At 33.9% G+C, this 19052-nt stretch overlaps 2 protein-coding genes across 7 annotated transcripts in view; one reads left to right on the top strand and one right to left on the bottom strand.

Moving 5' to 3' along the window:
• LOC102594791 (transcription factor HBP-1a) overlaps positions 1-6164 on the bottom strand; it is a 13630-nt gene extending 7466 nt beyond the window's left edge. The window contains exons 1-8 of one of the 5 annotated variants that reach the window (XM_015311130.1): positions 5904-6164; positions 5598-5683; positions 4894-5009; positions 4744-4800; positions 4580-4654; positions 3777-3866; positions 3628-3687; positions 3360-3529 (exon numbers count right to left, since the gene is read on the bottom strand). In XM_015311130.1, the coding sequence (XP_015166616.1) occupies positions 3360-3529; positions 3628-3687; positions 3777-3866; positions 4580-4654; positions 4744-4800; positions 4894-4968 (527 nt within the window). In that variant the 5' untranslated portion in view covers positions 4969-5009; positions 5598-5683; positions 5904-6164. Of the gene's footprint in view, positions 1-3359; positions 3530-3627; positions 3688-3776; positions 3867-4579; positions 4655-4743; positions 4801-4893; positions 5022-5597; positions 5684-5903 lie in introns of all 5 variants that reach the window. The other 4 variants (XM_015311131.1, XM_015311129.1, XM_015311128.1 and 1 more) reach the window with 4 other exon arrangements.
• Positions 6165-7271: 1107 nt separating this feature from the next.
• On the top strand, positions 7272-13670 carry LOC102594462 (protein AE7). Of its 2 annotated transcripts, none has more exons than XM_015311126.1 (6): positions 7272-7477; positions 7848-8015; positions 9279-9384; positions 9477-9576; positions 12997-13042; positions 13404-13670. In XM_015311126.1, the coding sequence occupies exons 2-6, from the start codon at positions 7892-7894 to the stop codon at positions 13502-13504; spliced, it is 477 nt and encodes a 158-aa protein (XP_015166612.1). In that variant the 5' UTR covers positions 7272-7477; positions 7848-7891; the 3' UTR covers positions 13505-13670. The 2 variants fall into 2 exon arrangements, with proteins under 2 accessions (XP_015166612.1, XP_006352931.1); XM_006352869.2 differs by having other exon boundaries at positions 7273-7445.
• The last annotated feature ends 5382 nt before the right edge of the window (positions 13671-19052 follow it).

The raw sequence follows: 19052 nt of genomic DNA, 5'->3' as shown, positions 1-19052 counted from the left end.
ACAGTCTACAAGTGGCTTCTTCCACAGCTCAAACTTATGACCTAAAGGCCACACAAAGACAACTTAACCGTTGCTCCAAGACTCCCTTTCCAAAGAAAAAAAAAGAGTATATGACATTATTGCATTCTTTTGGTAGTAAATTCCCAGCCTGGCTAAGGTTATGACAGGATAGTTTTTTTTTTTTTTTTGAAACTGCTAACCTTACTCTATATATCCACAGGAATACTACAGCCAAACATTGTAGTTCCCCTTCAAAAGTATTACAATCTATCAAAAGCTCAAAACTAAATTTGTCGCCCACAAACAATCTAGAACATCAAAGATGTCTTCTGTTTGAGCTAATAAATTATGTTTACCCCAAAAGAAAAATAGAGCTAGACACTTCATACATCCTGACGACTGTTTTGTACATTTTCAAAGCACCTATTGTTTCTCCCTTTCCAGATTGACCACCAAATGCATGTTGGGACAATCTTCCATCTCTCCTCATTTGTAACATTTCCATCCCTGTTCCAGCTACCAAGTACTCCTCTAATACATCCTGGTTTCACCCACGTGATCCCCTTCAGGCTAGTGAACATTCTCCATAGTTGTTCTGTCCATTTACACTGTCAGAAGAGATGGTTGACTGTCTCAGCTTGCTCCCCACACAGATAACACCTAGAGGCCAACAGATAACCTCTCTTGTTCAGGTTCCAACTTCTTTTGCCAGGAGCCAAGTAAAGCAGTTCACTTCATAAGGCACCTTTGGCTTCCATATCATCTTCCATGGTCAATCTTTCTCATGTCCCCCTGTCTTGTTAAGGGCCTTATAGGCAGATTTTACTGTGAAGTCACCTTTGCTAGCCTCCTGCCATAATAACGCATCAATTTCCTCAGCAAGACTTGTGTGAACTACTAAATGGCTGAGCAGTTCTGTCACATTTTCAATCTCCCAGTCATTTAGTTGTCTTCTTAGGCCTATGTTCCAACCCTGTTCAGTCCACATATTAGCTATAGTTGCATGTTGCCATTGGCATAGTGTAAATAAAACAGGGTGTGCTTGTCTCAAAACTATTGTCCCATTCCACTTGTCTTCCCGGAAGGAGGTCTTCCTACCATTTCCCACTTTCACTCTAGTTCTTGCTTGTATCAATGGCCATAGAATCATGGTGGCCCTCCATACAGTGTAATTATATGGAGTAGTTACTTGTGTAGTTGTGTTGCTTGTCCTCCATCCCATATTTAGCAGTAATCACATCCTTCCATAGCATGCCATCTTCATTTGCAAACTTCCATAACCATTTCAACATCAAGCTTTCGTTTTGTTTCTTCGAGTTCTTGATACTCAGACCCCCTGTTTCCTTGCTCACTATTAATTCCTCCCACTTGACTAAGTGAGACTCTCTTGTCTTTACTACCTTGCCATAGGAATTGCCTGCTCAGAGCATCAATACATTTGAATACACTAGCTGGCATAGGAAAGACTGACGTCACATAGGAGGGAAAAACATTAAGTGCACTATTAACTAGTGTCAGTCTTGCCTCCTAATGACAAGTATTGACATTTCCAATTGGTATGCCTCTTCTCACACTTCTCTAATACTCCATTCCTAGTTAAGTAGTTGGAAGATCACCAACCTTTCCACCTAAAGTATTAGCTAGGCCTTCAATTGCATTCGCTGTATTGATAGGGTAGACAAGACTCTTCCCCCAATTAATATGCAACCCTGACACTGCTTCAAATATCACAAAGATTACCCTCAACATCCTGATTTGGTCATGTACATCCTCACAAAATACTAAGGTGTCATCTGCATATTGGAGGTGTGTGATCTCCATATTGTTTAAGTCACCTACTTGGAAGCCCCTGATTCAGTTCTTCTCTTTTGTTGTGTTTACTAAGTTGCTCATACCTTCCATAGCAATAATAAATAGAAATGGAGATAGAGGATCTCCCTGCCTGAGGCCAGTGTTATTAAAGGCGAAAAGCGCAAAAAAGCTCTAAGGCCTATGGGGGCTTTAAGTGCAAATAAAGTGTGGACTTGAATGAAAAAAGGCGCAAAGGGAGAGAAGAATACAAATATATATGTTTGTCCAAGACTAATAATTATAAACATGAATGACAAATATATGACCAAAGAAATTGAATTTTTTTTTTATGAGAAAGTGAAATATCAATTATTTAGTTTCACTTCTTCATAAGAGGCTCATTGGCAAGGAAACATTTGCCTTAGAACCTTAATGACAACACCAAAGCGCATATAAAGCGAGGCAAAGCGCTCAACGCGTTTTGAGCCTCGCTTCAGGGCTTAAGTGCGCCTTTGATAACACTGCCTGAGGCCTCTTTGAGAGGAAAAAAAAGCCATTGGGAGCTCTATGAATGCAGTCCCAATAAACCCTACTTTCAAATTTTAACTAAATATTTTTTATGGCATAAATTATCCAAAAAATGAATCTAGGCAAATCATAATACACAAGCAGCTAGAAAAATAAATGAATAATTAAAGGGAGCATGAAGGTTTGGGTCCAGTAGAAAGAGTGCAGCACGTGATGTGTACAATAAGCATTTGTCACAAGTTTGAACCCTACTATAGACGAAGTCTGGTACTTATGGAGAAAGGTAGAGGTCCGAGGCCATCATTTGTCGAGTTCCGAACTATGCGCCAAATAACCCACGCAGATCTCTTGGTAATAAAAAGAGAAAAAAACAAAAAAAATTAAACTGAGCATGAACTGGAGACATGATGATGGAACAACCTCAAACCATTTCAACAAAGCATGCATTCTAGAATCTTGATAGAGCCCATGAGACCAATTACCAACTAAGGTGAATACTTTATTCATCTACTAACCATCTCAGTCAAGCTACTTATGTTTAGCAGAAAGAAATAATCAAGGCAACTTGCATGAAATGCTCAAGTAATGTAAACCAATTCAAATACAACCTATCCTCCGTGTTTATACATGTTCTTCAGTCTGAATGACTTTCATATCAGAGCAATATTTAAGTACATTCTAATTAAGTTCAAGGGTAATGCCCCCAAGACCTAGATCAAGTGGCAAAAGGTGGAGGATTTGTGGCTTAGGTCGCAAGTTCAAGCCCCACACCATGCAAAGCAAAGCTTGGTATTTAAGTGGAGAAGGGTAGAGGGGCGGGCCCATTATCCACCGAGTTTAGAAAGTTGTGATTGGTCCAAAGGGCGGGTCACACACAGATTTCTCGATTATCAAAAAAAAAAGTTAAGAAGATGGGAAAAGCTAAAGGATGAGGAGACTGGTGTTAATCCTCATCTCCATGTGGTACTATCGTTCTGCATGTCTTTATTTTCCATGAGTTCTTCCTTCCGAATGATTTATTCAGTTGAGTATCACCATACCTTTTAGAGTAGACTCCATTTGCAGATGCTCCAGACGTTTTACCAAGTTCGTTGTTCTTGCCTGTAATCATATTCAAACTACCCAAGCTTCCTTTAGATCTTTTAATGGGCAATTTCTCCTTTACCTCAGATGATTTACCATCTAATTCAGCATTGCCAGAGGTGTTGATCTACAAAATTCATAATCAGAAGCAGCATGAAAAATTAGAAATTTAAACCATTGGTATCATTGCATAGATTCAGTGAACATATCTAGCTTTGGACTTACTGCAACTTCAGCAACGCCGTTTGGAGATGGCATCGCAAAGGGGCTGAAGGGGTATGATCCCTGATTAATAAGGAAAATATTGCATGTAAGCAAAATAAAATGTGAGCAATGCGTAGCAAACTGAAAACTACTAGGGAAGAAGAAGATACCGGAGGAATGGATGGATGAGCATATATTCCACCATGGGGATACATTGCGACATAAGGATGTGGTGGAGTACCATAGGGTGGCATAAGATGCTGCAAAGGGGGAAAACAAAAAATTGGTAAGAAAAAAAACAGAAACTTGTATGAGTTACATCCTCAAAATAATTGCACATCTTTTTCCAAATAAATTCAAATAAAAAACAGATTTAGTAAATTTTTGCATATGGCTCCAGATGCTTGAATCTAGCAAAATTTACCAGAAACTCTCTATTTTTCAGAACCATGGAGATGCAGGAAACAAGAAACCAGCACAATATTTGAGCAGAAAAATAATCAGACATCCTTGTAAACAACTTCATCTTTGTGAGCTTTGCATAGCCGATCTGAACTCAGATAAAGGAGGAGGATTGTGGTAGATTTATACAACATAAAATAGTCAAAACATAACTGATCCCCTAAATAGAATGGATATAGAGTAACCAGTGAATAATTAGTGCCAGGACATGAGGATGCTTAAGAGCAAAGCTCATCAGCGATTATAAAACAAGCCTCCTGAAATTCTGTAAAGTACAGGCCCAACTTGCTCCTAATTCAAATCCAGAATTGGTGATTGCAAGCAACTTTACATTGCCTATCACAGACTAATACCACATATATCCATCATTATCATAACATTGAACTCTACACAGCATTATGAACCCCAAGCAGATGATCCTAAAATATCCAACAAACATGATGTGCACAGCCAGCAGATCTAACTTTTGAAGGAAACACTAAACATACCATGATTCATAATTCCACCATACCTGAACTCCCCACATGTAAGGGTGTGCTTGAGGACTTGAAGCCATGAACCCATGTGGAGGCATCGGTGAATATCCCTGCATGAGGATAATCCATGGACTATCAACAATAAAATTTCAACAGATGAAGTAAAAGACTGAGTAACAATGCTACAGAGAAACTCAACCTGAAATCCGGGCCAGTCTGGATTTACTGTACCAGTAGCAGTAGATGAAGCCTGCTCCTAAATAATGCAAAATAGAAAAATGATTAGGCTAGCTCACATGTTATATAAATAACTCTGGTTATTAAAAGAAAAACGAAAGAAAATAGTTACCTGTGAATTGGGAGTCTTCGCCTCCTTTGACTCCTTTGCCTCCTTAGAGGATTTGTCAATATCACTGCTCCCCATGGCTAAACTGCACCACTACCTCAAAAACTCCTCAAACCATCCTGTCATGCAAACTAAAAACACATAAATGAAGTTCTTCATGAAAATTAGCTGAAGTTCTCTTTTACAACACGCACACAAATACAAGGAATGAATCTACGTGTCTCTTAAAGTAAAGCACAAACTAGACCAAAATTTCATCTTTTTCAACACACACAAATTCAAGGCATGAATTTACATATGACTGAAAGTAAAACACAAATTTGACCAAAATTTTATATTTTTTCAACATACCAAATCCAAGTCATGAGTTTACATATGTCTCAAAGTAAAACACAAATTAGACCAAAATTTTATCTTTTATCAATACACACAAATCCAAGGCATGAATTTACATGTGTCTCAAAGTAAAGCACAAATTAGACCAAAATTTTCCTCTTTTTCAACACACAAATCCAAGTCATGAATTTACATATTTCTCAAAGTAAAGCACAAACTAGACCAAATCCAAGTCATGAATTTACATATTTCTGAAAATAAAACACCAAAATACAACAAAATTACCACAAACTAACACATAAGCAAAGACGGACACGACCTCTACCAAATTTGCAAAACTACACCAAACAATAAATATAAATCAGCATTACTCGTTCATCCCAAGTGTCCGTTCACACAGATTTGCTCTCTACCTAGCTGTAATCTCCAAAATCCGAACTGAAAAATTGAAAACTGTCTACAAAAAAACATAAAAGCTCAAAGTCTACGTCCAGTTTATGCAAACAAGAAAAACGACTAAACCCACAAAAAAGACCTCTAAAAACAAATAGGTGTAGCTCGGTTGCTGAGCTGCCCACACCCTCACCCTAGTGGTGGGGGGTCGAACATCCCCTCCCCTGCCCTCCAACCCCCAAAAAGTGACCTTTAAACATGTAAAGCTTCGTAAAATCAATTACCGGGAAGATAAACAGAGACACCAGTGAATCTGAAAATTTGGGTCTACTTCAGCTGTAGTATAACTCCGAGAAGGACTGTTTTAACTTGAACAGTGTACCCAACAATAATCAAAAGGAGTGAAATTGAGGGAAAATTCCGAAAAAATGGAAGATTAAGAGAGAAATGGGGAGAATTTTTAGAGAGAGAAAGTTAGGGCTTTGTTTTGGGGGAAAATTGGCAAGACGGAGCGTCACTGTCCCGTCGATTTGCGGAGGAGGTGTAATTTCGATCGATCGTTGAATTGGTTGGTGACGTGGCGCAATTGACCGTGAGGTGGACTTATTTCAACGGCTCAGATTCGTCTATGTATTATTATGTTTTTTTTTCAGTAAATAAATTTTGTACAATGTTTATTTGGACAACAAGATCAAAACAAAATAAACCTGGAAAACGGGTCGGGTCGGGTTGGCTACTTGGCCTTCGGTTCTTTGGTTTGATTTTATCATACTTTAGTTTGATCTTTTGAATTTTAATTTTGATTCAGTTCAATTTTTTTCAACTTCATTTTGTTTTGATTCAATGTTTTCAAAATAATTTTTCGGTTTAAATGGAAAAATAAAATGAGGATCAAATCAAAGTATAAGACACTTAAAAATTAAAATCATGTTAAGTGATAATGTGTCTCACCATGAAACACTTGTGCTGAAAAGATCATATTTAGACCATTGTTTCTCATACTATTGCTCGAGAAAAACAAGGACAAAGATGTGTTCTTTTACATGACGTACATCGACAAAAATACATATGAATTCCTCTTGGAATTTAATATTTAGAGTTAACTATCTAAATTGTAAATATGTTGCTACTTTGATTTGTTTTTGGATGATCTAAATGCTGCGTGACTTTTGTTTTTGATTAAAGAAATGCCCTTATATATATAATTTAATAAAAAATAAATATTTAATAAAAATTCAATTTTTCGGTGCACCGAAGTACTGAGACCCTTACATTAAACACCAAATTGAAGAATCAAACTTTTGATTAAAAAAAACATCCAAATCTAATCAAAAAATCTAAATTAGTTCAATTCAATATGATTTTTCGATATTTATGTCTATCTTTACTTAGTAAAAAAAAAAAACAACACATGCCCTTATTAAGAAGGGATAGTGTAAAGCTTGTGGCTCTGTGGAAATATAAAGAGTAACAAATATAATTTCTATTAGTGTGCATTTGGCTATATGAAGATAAGAAAATAAAGATTTTTTTTTCTCTTAAATACAAACAAATGATTTTCTTTTTCTATTACATTGATTTAATTATAATATAAGGGACCAATTTACATGAAAGAAAAAAGAAGTGAATTGTTATGTAATTTTAAGAACCTCATGCCCCATGAAAGTAAACTTCCCACAAGGTTTGCTTTGGCTATTGCAATAGAAAAAAAGAAACACAAAATCATTTGTACTACTTAGATGTTTTTAGGTCCCAAAGATTTAGGAGTAGTTGTTGCCCGCCAACATCCTCTTGGCTAAACTCATTCTAATTCTCTCCTACAACAGGTACTGTTTTTTTCAGATTGGAAATTGAGCTCGTAAGTAAAAACATATACTTTCTTGAAAAGTTGTGATTTTTAACTTGACCCCATGTGCCTATAGTTCTTTCTTGAAGAATTCCCCTGTCCCTTGTGAAAAATTGTGATTTTGTCTGTTTATTCATGTGGGTATAGACTATAGAGTAATCGTCTTGTTCTAGTTTATGTAGGGTAGGTCTGTTAATTTGATTCTTTTGGCAACTGAGCATATGTTAATTCATTGTTTGCTTCAGTTTTGATAATGGTGGGAAGTGTATTTTTTCATTTTGTTTTTGTGAAAGAAAAGATGCAATTTTTAGTTGATGACCTTTTAGGCTTGTTTATTTATTTATTTAGCTTAGAATTTGGCTTTGTGTATACTTCTTTACAGATATCAGTATTGGAGGGTGAATCTTATACAAGCCAGCACTGAAAATGGTTTCTGAATTAATAAATGCCAACCCTGTTGTGTATGAAAAGAAGGAGCGGCGAGATAGAGGTTCCAGAGCTGTTCTGGATGAATATGCAGCTGAACCTATCGACCAGCTAGAAATTTTTGATATCCTTCTGAATGATTGCATTCTATGGTTCTTGTGCTAACTATGATTGAAATTGGATGTTGTTCTTAATTTGTTATGCCAGGCGTGAAATTAATCTTTATATGTTAAGGGAATATCTATGAGGCTAGAACTCATCCACTTCAGAATATGATCATTCAGATTCGAAGGGCAGTACATATTACCCATGCAACCAGCACGCTAAGTTTCTGTGTAGCATTAACATATTACACTGCAAAATACCTAGAGGAGGTGTTTAAATTTGCAAACTAGAGTTGATTCCTTATTCCCTTATACTAGTTGTTTGTGATATTTATTGTTGTGCCATGTAGTTCAGTGTGAAAGATGAAATGAAAAATCCTTTTGTACCTTGGTGCACGAAATATGTTTATAAGATTTCTCTTCTTTTTTTTTTTGATGAAGGCTTATAAACTTAAGCTTTCTCTTTTCTGGTATGATAAGATTGATTATTATTTTGTCACTCTATTATTTTGGCTAAATCCCAGAGAATGAAGTTGGATTGAAGTAGCCAGTACTGTAGGCATATTGAGTGTCTGGTTACTTTGCAGAAAGAGGGGACATATAGTGGGATAAGTGTACATGTCAGTCACGAAGCTCCATTTCTGTAGAAACATGATGATAGCTATCTTTATTTTGATTTTTCTGAAGCCTTTCACTAAAGAGGTTGACATATGATTTTCTTGTCCTTATTTTGCTTTTTCCTGGATTTGTGTGTGGGGTGGTGGGTGAGGGTGGGATGGGGTGAGGAGGGCATACATTATTTGCACCTTCGATATTTGTTTTACATTTTTGGAATCGAAGTACACATTGTTTTGCTATTCCTAGAAAATGGTAGAATATATTAGGAACAGATGTCATGAAAAGTGCTAGGGTCATGCTGCCTTCAGTTCTGATTTGAGGTGATACTGTACAATCAGTGACCAACTATTTTTGTATACTTCCTATTCAATTAAAACATGGATCAGTCCAACCAAATCCTTCCACATAATTCCAATATTCACTTTACCCTGCTTGATGAACCTTTACATAGTTTCATACTTTTCCCTTGCTTCAGAAATGCCAGTGTTATTCAGCGATTAATGAGTATAATACCTTTGATTTTGTATTTTATAGGATTCCTTCTAACTATTTTCCAGCCTGTTTGTTCATTGTATCATTTCGAAGAGAACTAAGCAAGTATTAAGTTTGATTTGTCAGGGAAACTTCATAGTAATGAAAATTTAATCATTCCTTAACATTCTTACACCATATTAGAGATATAAAAGATCCAGAGCATCCCTATTCTCTGGAAGAGCTGAAAGTTATAACAGAAGATGCGGTTGACGTAGATGACCAGCGAAGCTATGTAAGGTGAGAAAATGAATCCACTTCATATGTTTCTATTTTGATTCCTAATAGGTGGCATTTTTGCGTTGTCTAAGAAGAGGAAGTTCTTGATTCAGGGTCACATTCACGCCTACTGTGGAACATTGCAGCATGGCGACTGTTATTGGATTATGCTTGCGTGTGAAGCTTATGCGAAGTTTGCCTTCCCGTTATAAGGTGCTTTATCACCCTTCTGTTCTGATTCAACACACTCGTAATGTTACACATCTTATCCTGTAAAACTGAAATTACAATTGATAGAGGGTGCCCGCTGAGAAGTCCTCGTGTTGCATCCCTCCTTTCAGCTTTTAAAAAAAGATATTACAATTGATAGAATGTTATGCTAAAAATTGATGTGATATTATGACATTATTATAGAAGTCAATAATACCCAAAAGCCATGGAAAAGAGGCTATACCTGTAGAGCTGGGCGAAGCATTGATGTCACAGGCTGCTATGTTTGTGTGTTTTCTTAGAACTATCAAAGACTTCAACGTAAAAGTTTTTTCCTCGGCACCAGTTGAGTGAATCTTCAGGCAAATATCATACACTCGGGATTTCATTTTCAAAATCTTGAGCGATTTGCAAATGTGGTTACCTTTTTGTTGAACCTGTTATTACTGGGCATGGGTAGATTCTATTCAACATGACAAGTGTCATCAGTAGCTTATATCTGGCTTTTATTTGGTTCTACCAAGCCACCACTAAAAAAATTAATTCAACCAAGCTGTTACTTCAATTCCGGTTCGTTGAGTATATAAATGGATAGGCTTTCTTTCACAGCCTAAATGATACAGAGTAAAGGACAACACACACACACACACACACACACCTCCTTCTGGTTCTTGGCTTCTTACTACTCTTAACTTAAACATCCCTCAGCTGTGTGGCATTTTGTAGCTTCACTGTAGCTGCCTGGTAAGATCATAATCAAATCATTATATCAGAAATAGTTGAGAAATTTTGAGCCGCGTTGTGCTGGTTTTCAAAATCACAGCTGATTTTGTATTCTGGATTCTTCTATCCCCAGTCCCTTCCAAGTTCTTATGAGTAGTTGATGACAACTGCACTTAGTTCTGGTTTATCTCCATTATTGAGCCATATATGTTTCTTTCTAGATGCTCTAATGATATTCGATCTTGTCACCTGTGGCTGCGGGTTTGTTTCAATTGAGAGGGACGTGGAAAGAATAAAAGCCATAGGGAAAAATGTTGATAACAGTAACTAAATCAGTGAATTTGTGTCATGTCAAGTTATGTTAATTTGTTAATTTGTTTATCACGATCTTCTAAAAAAAAAAGTACTAGTGAAGGAAGACTTACTCCTTTGCATATTGTAGCGAACAGTGTCGTTTTTTCCTTACTTCTTTCAAGCAGATCATAATCACTTAGAAGTGTGTGTTAAAGTGATTTCATTTACACCTCTCACAGAAAATGTGGTTTTCAAAGTATTTAACCACTTTCTAGCATTGAGAAAAACAGTCCAACTGTTTGTAACAAGTTTACTATAATTATTGTCTGAAACTTTAATTTCAAACCACTAAGTGGTCACAGTTTTTGACAAATTTTGATTCACCTTGCTACTCTTCTAAACGGTGGTGTTTGGGCCAGCTTGCAAGCACATCAACTAATCTTTTCTTCTTGTGTCTTAATGTTTGTATACCCCTAAATGTTTTTAGTCATTCTATTTGGTTGTAACTTCTCCCAGCACTCTATTTATCTTGATATATTAATGAAAGTTACACTTTACCAATCAAAAGAGAAAAAAAGCTTTAGCCATTCTAAGGGAATTTTCAGATTTCTAGTTAGTGAAAAGAACAGACTTTTGAAGACTACTAGTTATTCTTTTTTATTTTTTAACAGTTCTCCTGATATGAAAATTTGCGTTGTGCTTCCTATAATTTGGGGTTAACATGGCAGCCTAACCTTCAACCCGTTAGCCAATTGAAAACTAGGTATCTAGTATTCAAATATTGAACTCTGAAGTTCTAAATTTGATACTGGAGTTGCTATCTTCCTGCCTCCCATTTATTAAACGAGTGTTTTGAGTTTGATCAGTATATTACGAAAATTCTTCTCCATTGCATACATTAAAACTATGGTTTAAATATTTAGATTCTTCAAACCAATGCCAGTTCTGAATGACGCATTTTACCAAAAGATTATGAAATATAAAGACAGTACGACCTGAGTTTGACCCCCTCTTTCAGACTAGCATATAAGCTAAAATCTTCTAATAAAACGTGTAGTTTCTACGTAGTCATCATAGGCTAGGTGTTCATCTTAAGGCTAAGTAATCAGTTAAATGTTTGTTTTCTTCTTATAATTCTTTAGTCTGGTTAGAGACTTGTATGTAAATGTAGAGGTAAACGTGATAAATGTGTGTTTAGAGAACATTTAGTTTTAGAAAACTTCCAATTTTTCCTTACAAGACAAATTATTTAGTATTGGAATAAATGGATCTGCTGTAGATAAATGTGTGACTTAGAGCATCTTTAGTTTTAGAGAAACTCTCAGTTTTTCTTGCAATACAGATTATTTAGTTTCAGAATAAATGCAGCTGATAGAGTTGAATAAATATAGGTGATTCATATAGATGATCTCAGCTAGTATGAGATTGTAGCTTAATTGATTGAGTTGGTTGAGCAAGACTGATTTGTAGTGGAGCTTTCAACGATTGGATTTGTTAGGAAGGGAAGCGTAGACTATAGTAGGCTGCTTATATGTTCTATGTTGGAGTTTTATACCCTTTGTACCATCTTGATACCCTTACAATTTTCACCTTATCAAAAGAAAAAAATCTCAATAATCGTGGATGGAGAAAAAATTCCTACCCCTTTCACTCTGTACTTAAGGATAAGTTACAGATTGGATTCTCATTCTCGTTTTTGCTCTACAGTAAAGTCGTCATGATATTTGCAAAGTTCTTCTGTATAGCATCTTCCTATTCCTGAGCAAAGTAGGATCTTTTTGTCATCATAACTGCTAAGTTTTTCCTGTCCATAGCAGCTTCTCCTTTTCTTACCCAAGGTAGGATGAACTTACTCTCATTTATACTAGTCTTAAATTTGGTGCTGTTTTAATTTCGGCTTGTTTGTCCTGCTAAATCTTTGAAGGTTTAGTGGTTTATTCTGTTGGCCGAGGAACAGCTAAATGAGCTCAGCAATCCAGAAAGCATAGAATTTGTTTATCTTCCTTGAGAAGTAAAAAGTTGGGCTTGGTATGGGTTGTGATATAGCTTGGAAGGTACAAAAGGAATCAGGTAGCTTCTTTTGGCTGCCAGAGATGAAATCAATGGACTTCTGAAATTTTCTTGTGCTTAACTACTTGTGGGTTGTTCCTGCATGATATGCGTAAACACGTATCAGGCCTTTAACCCAGTCTCTTTGCAGTTTCAACTAATTGCATTCTTAAGTACAAGAATGAAATAATGATGCAAAGACTTCTGTTGAAAGTCATATATCTTGTTGAACAATTATGCAAATATTTCAATATTGAAGTGTTTTGTTGGTAGCTAGCTATTTCCTTAAATTGTTTTCCCTGTCCACAAGTATTCGGTCTGCTTGTTTTAAACAACATATCCTTGTTGTCTTGCCAGGTCGATATTAGAGTAGCACCTGGGAGTCATGCTACAGAAGCTGCAGGTAATCTACCCATCTCTCTGTAACTGTCATACAACATCCAATTCTTTAGCTGTCACTCTGCTGGACTTCCTCCTAATTGAACCCACACAGGTCTGTATTTCTCACTTCCCTTTTTTGCTTTCACAAAAGGGCGCGTTCCTTTTAACATAGCACACGGTTTTTGCTATTTTTTCCATACAAAATGTTCACCCTTTTTGTTAATGTAAGTTACTACTATAACATATCCCAGTCGAAAAGAGATGGAAGGAAAGAAAACCATACAACCTTTTTGTTTATTAGTATCATAAAGCATTAGCTCTTTTCAAGAGTTGTCCGCGCTTGCTCTTTATCCAGCAATTGATAATTTGTCATCTGCTTGCAGTAAATAAGCAGTTGAATGATAAAGAACGCGTAGCTGCGGCATTGGAGAACCCTAACCTCGTTGACATGGTTGACGAATGCCTCGCTCCATCGTATGCATGATGAAGCTTTTGTTTAGGTGTATGGAGATCCAACCTGATTAAAGGCTTTTCCTTGAGCATGTTATATTGCCTGTTGTGACTTGTGAATGTTTTTTAGACCTCTTTTCGTTTGGGTTTTTCTAATTCAATTATTAATATTAGCTTCATAGATGCATTTGAACCAGCTTCATTCTCACGCTTCTCCGTCAACTTTTACTTGTCCACCGCCCATTAGTACTATCTAGTTTGGAGAATCAAGAGATAGTTTGTCATTTTGTTCCTTATTTACCTTTTATTGATACAACCATTTTTCAAAAACTCTTAATTTATTATATTCAAAAGGTGATATAATAAGATTGTCACTATATTTATTGTTCCTAAAAGGTATGTCAAGTTAATACTCCCTCCATTTCAAATTAATTGAATTGTTGGGGTGTTTCACCCCCTTTAAGAAAAGAAGATTAAGACATAAATTAGACTTAACTTTTCATTTTTACCCTTATTAATTATTATCAAATTTATGATCAAAATAACTAAACATTAATTAATACTAACTAATTTCAGTACTAACTAATAAAGTGTAAAATTAGAAAAACATTCTAAAAGTGGCCTTGAAAATTGAACAATTAAGTTAATTTGAATAATAAAAAATATCTCAACAATTTAATTAATTTTAACTGGAGGGAGTACTAAACAAGTAAAAGAAACATTCTAAAAGTGGCCTTGAAAATTGAACAATTAAATTAATTTGAATAATAAAAAATATTTCAACAATTTAATTAATTTTAACTCGAGGGAGTACTAAACAAGTAAAAATGAATGGAGGGAACATTAATTAAGAGATTCTTTTTGACTATTTTATCCTCGTTTGAGTCTTGATATATAATTTTTTTCTCATTAAATATTTATTCTATTGAGGATTTGAGGTGTTTAAAAAATATTTTGACTTTTTAAAATAACAAACATAATTAGAGATAATTAATTTTAAACAAAACAATTGATTTTACAATGGAGCAAAAAAAGTGAGTTTGTAAGGAGGGGTAAAAAAATAAAATAAAATGGAAAGTCGTAATTAAGGCCTTTTTTGCACTTTAATGGAGTCTTAATCATTCAGGTTTCCGTCATTAAGAGTATATTTGACATTACTGCTAAAAATTGCTTATTTTTAGAAGTATTTTTAAAAATAGTTTTTCAGAAAAATGCTTTTCAAAAAAACATTTGTATTTGGTCAAAACAATTGATTTTACAATGGAGCAAAAAAAGTGAGAGTTTCTAAGGAGGGGTAAAAAAATAAAATAAAATGGAAAGTCGTAATTAAGGCCTTTTTTGCACTTAATGGAGTCTTAATCATTCAGGTTTCCGTCATTAAGAGCATATTTGACATTACTGCTAAAAATTGCTTATTTTTAGAAGTGTTTTTTAAAAATAGTTTTTCAGAAAAATGCTTTTCAAAAAAACATTTGTATTTGGCAAATTTATTTGAAAAGTGTTTTTGATAAGCAATTTGTGTTTGGCACGTATCAATGTGCTTTTAATATTAAAATTATTTTATAGAGAGAAACTATAATAAACATCTAATACAAAAACTTTAATTACATTTTTAATTTAATTATCTAAAATGTACATATTCAAATTTTCAATCCATATTATACATAGATAAATATTGTTAAAAAATAATGAAAAAAAGAACTTTTTTGTTATGTGTTACCTATTTTTTTGGATTCAATCTTAGCGATTATCCTTTTTTTTGTTATAACACTCTAAAGTCTAATACAAAAACTTTAATTACATTTTTAATTTAATTGTCTAAAATGTACATATTCAAATTTTCAATCCATATTGTACATAGATAAATATTGTTAAAAAATAATGAAAAAAAGAATTGTTTTGTTATGTGTTACCTATTTTTTTAGATTCAATCTTAGCGATTATCCTTTTTTTTTGTTATAATACTCTAAAATTTTAAAAAATTCAAACTAAAACAAAATAATACTTAAATTAAGAAAAGAAAATTTTGTTATTTATTACTCGTTTTTTTCGGGGGGGGGGGGGGGGGGATCTAAATCTTTAATCGTTATTTTTTCTCTTTTTTAAAATATTGTTGTTACTTTTATTTCTACTTCTGTAAATAATACATAAAGTATTATATACAATATAATATATAAATAATAATTAAAACATAAATAAAATAAAAAAATTATATGAAAATGAAAAATAAAATTCTTGAATAAAAATCAATCAAACTTATGTGATATGTTAATTAATTAATAAGAGATATATTGATAAATATGTATATATATAAGAGATATTTTAGTCTTAAAAAAATTAATTTTCTATTTCTGTTTGTATTTTTAAAAAAACATAAATTTTTATCTTCTTCCCAACAACAGAAAAATTGTTTCTGCTTCCATTTAAAAGCATCCACTTAAAAGTAGTTTAAGAATTTTTCATACACTTAATTTCTCAAAATAAGTGCTTTTTTTCTAAAAAAGAGAAACACTTCTAGGCTTCCCAACAATAATGTCAAACAGGTTCTAAGTCTATTTGGTGTTTGTTTTTTCTTATTTTACAAGCATCTAAAGAATATGAATGATCAACATCTATAACAAAGTCTTAATATCATTAAGATATCTAATTAAAAGTTTTTATAAAGATGACAATTCACGCTACTTCATCTACTTCACCTACCACCCACAATCATCACTATCGTCAGTTATCAAAATCAATCAATAGCATCATTAGCAATTATTTACAATCATCATCACAAATAATTAATGTTATATCCACTAATTACTATCTATAATTACCACCATTAATCAATATAGCTAACCTCCATCATCATTTGTTAGGATCATTAATTATTACTATCATTGCACTATTAATTATCAGTCACCACTAACAACCATAATTAATCACTATTGTCAATCATTATGTCATAAGATACCCTCCACAACCATCATCAGTGAACACTCGACACCATCCCAAATTGACACAGATTATCACCATCTTTAGTCGTCACCACTCACAATTTTCATATAAATTTTTTTAAAATTCTATTAATATAATATCATATCAATTTAGGATTTTATTTAAATTATATATTTTTATTTTTAAAAACAGAAATTTTGTACATTTAAATGTTAAGGAAAAAAAAACAATCTTTATTAATTGATATTCTGATCTTAATGCAATTTCTTAAGATCTATGAGAGAGTTGGTGACAATTTTGTTGGAGTCAGCCTCTTGGTTTTGCTATGGAAGTGCCAAATTTTGCGGAGCAGGTTGACTTAGGCAATAAAAATCTCTATATACATTAATATAGCTTATTTTATCATTATAAATAATTTAATTTTAACTGGCCTCCAATTGTTTTTTTTATATGTTTTTGGAGACATTATTAGGAGAATCAAATTCATCTAATTAGATTAATTTTTTCCCTAAAAGAAAAAATACAAAATAAAAGTAAAAAAAAAAAAAGAATAAATAAGATATAAGATATTTCTATAAAAAGGAGTTGATTGTATTAAAATGATCAAAATGATTCTTCATCTATAGGGGTTGCTTTATTTTGGTCCTTAATATATTCTAGGTGATTGAAATGGTCCTTCATGTATGACAAAATGTGATCAATTTGATCCTTTACCCTAAACTTAACAAATTTGTCCCAAAAAAATGTTAAATATAACGGTGGGCTCACATAACTTACAAATCCACTATTTTTCTCTTCTTAATTTATTACTTCAAAATTCTTCTTAATTTATTACTTCAAAATCTAACACTATTTTATCAAGAACAAATGTAATACCAGCCATATTAGCATTTACAATCAAAAGACAGAACCAAGCACAACATAGCATAACTTCGCACAAAGAAGAACCCAAACTCACACACTGAATCTTGTCTCATTCATCAATCGCAGAGCCACATTAGGAATGAATATACAAGTTACATAGCCACTTCAATCAGAAATATCAAAAAATAAATCTAGTAGAACCCACTTATCAACAACCAAACAAGGACGATACAAAAAATTCACAGCAATAGTCCCAATAACATGAAATTCAAGAACCACAATTCACAAAGTAAAACTTGTTCTAGATTACCCACCAAAATCCCCACCATCCCACACGTTGACCTTTCTGGAGAATTAATCACTCCAAACAAAAAAAATAAAAATAAACAATAACCAAAAGAGGATTATTATGACCAAAGGAAAGAAACATCAATAGATTAACAAAAGCAATCATGTATATAGAAAGTACCAAGAACAACGTAAATGTAAATATTATACCATTCAACTCATAGATTAAACTATTAACTTAATTTTCTATCTTGGTTACGTTCTACCGATAAATCAAATTCTTAACAATCCATTTCATTCAACCTTTTTACAATAATTATTTTGTGAATTGTGTGGTTAGATGTTAGAGAAAATGGTGTTAGATTTTAGAATTCATGAAACTCTTTCTTTGAGCTAATAAAGATGGTAAAAATGGTGGATTTGGTAAGTTATGTGGGTCCCACAGTTATATATAACAGTTTTTGGGGCTAAATTGTTAAGTTTAGGGTAAAAGACTAAATTGAACACATTTTGTTATACATGAAAGATTATTTCAATTACCTAGAATATATTAAGGACCAAAATAAAGTAACCTCAATACATCAAGGACAATTTTGATCATTTTCTCGTATTAATTTAATAGATTTTATAGTGACACAAAGTAGAGCAGATACCAATTATACTTTTTATCTGTATTTAAGTGATAACCACCTTGGTTGGCTAGGAAATTCACCTCTTCATTATATAAAGCCTCAAACTTTGCCTCATCCGGATTAGCACACTCGATACCCACGGCATTGACACCCCGACCACCTGCATGACATTTTTAGACAAAATGTAAGTTGTGTCATGATCTTGGCCATGTTCTGGTTTCTCTCTTGGTCTTTCTCCATCTGCTGCTCTTTGGTCAGTTTAAACGTGAGAGGGGAGACCTGGTCTTCACGGGTATACCACGTCCGGTTTATGATAGTCATCCTATCCAAGAGTTGTTGTTATCACATAAGGTTGCTGCATCAAACCTCCACGAGAAAGTTGGTCAACAACACCCTTATTTACCGAGTCAAGACTTCGATAAAAATACTGCAGCAACACGTTGTCAGGCAAGCCATGAGTTGAGCATTGAAGCACCAACTTCTTGAATCGCAGCCAAGTTTCATAAATTGGCTCGCCTTCTAGATGCTTGAAGCTCTGAATGCTATCCCGAAGAGTATATCTTTGAAGGAGGAAAAAATCGCACTTAAAATGCGGTGATTAACTCCTCCCACGAAGTTAATGATTTACGTGGCAATTCAGCTAACCATTTACATGCCTCTCCCATTAAAGAGAACGGGAACAACATCAATCGAACCGACTTTTGGGAAATGTTCTTGAAGGAGAACTGTTCGCAAACATCCACGAAGTTTCTAATATACTCATGGGTATCCTCATAAGCCAAACCTCCGAACAGCCCCTTCAATTGCAAAAGTTGCAACATAGTACTTGTGATGTGGAACATCGCATTCCCTTCGACC

Source organism: Solanum tuberosum, unplaced genomic scaffold (genome assembly GCF_000226075.1).
Source record: "Solanum tuberosum cultivar DM 1-3 516 R44 unplaced genomic scaffold, SolTub_3.0 scf00144, whole genome shotgun sequence".
Classification (NCBI taxonomy): Eukaryota; Viridiplantae; Streptophyta; class Magnoliopsida; order Solanales; family Solanaceae; genus Solanum; species Solanum tuberosum.
Note: the sequence above shows the minus strand (reverse complement) of the source record. Positions and strands in the feature narration are given on the sequence as shown.

Bases quoted from the DNA above. Each gene is read 5' to 3' on its own strand.
- LOC102594462 (XM_015311126.1), top strand. From the start codon at position 7,892: ATGGTTTCTGAATTAATAAATGCCAACCCTGTTGTGTATGAAAAGAAG. The intron at 9,577-12,996 runs GTGCTTTATCAC...TTGTCTTGCCAG, and splicing joins GTTTGCCTTCCCGTTATAAG to GTCGATATTAGAGTAGCACC. The intron at 13,043-13,403 runs GTAATCTACCCA...ATCTGCTTGCAG, and splicing joins TCATGCTACAGAAGCTGCAG to TAAATAAGCAGTTGAATGAT.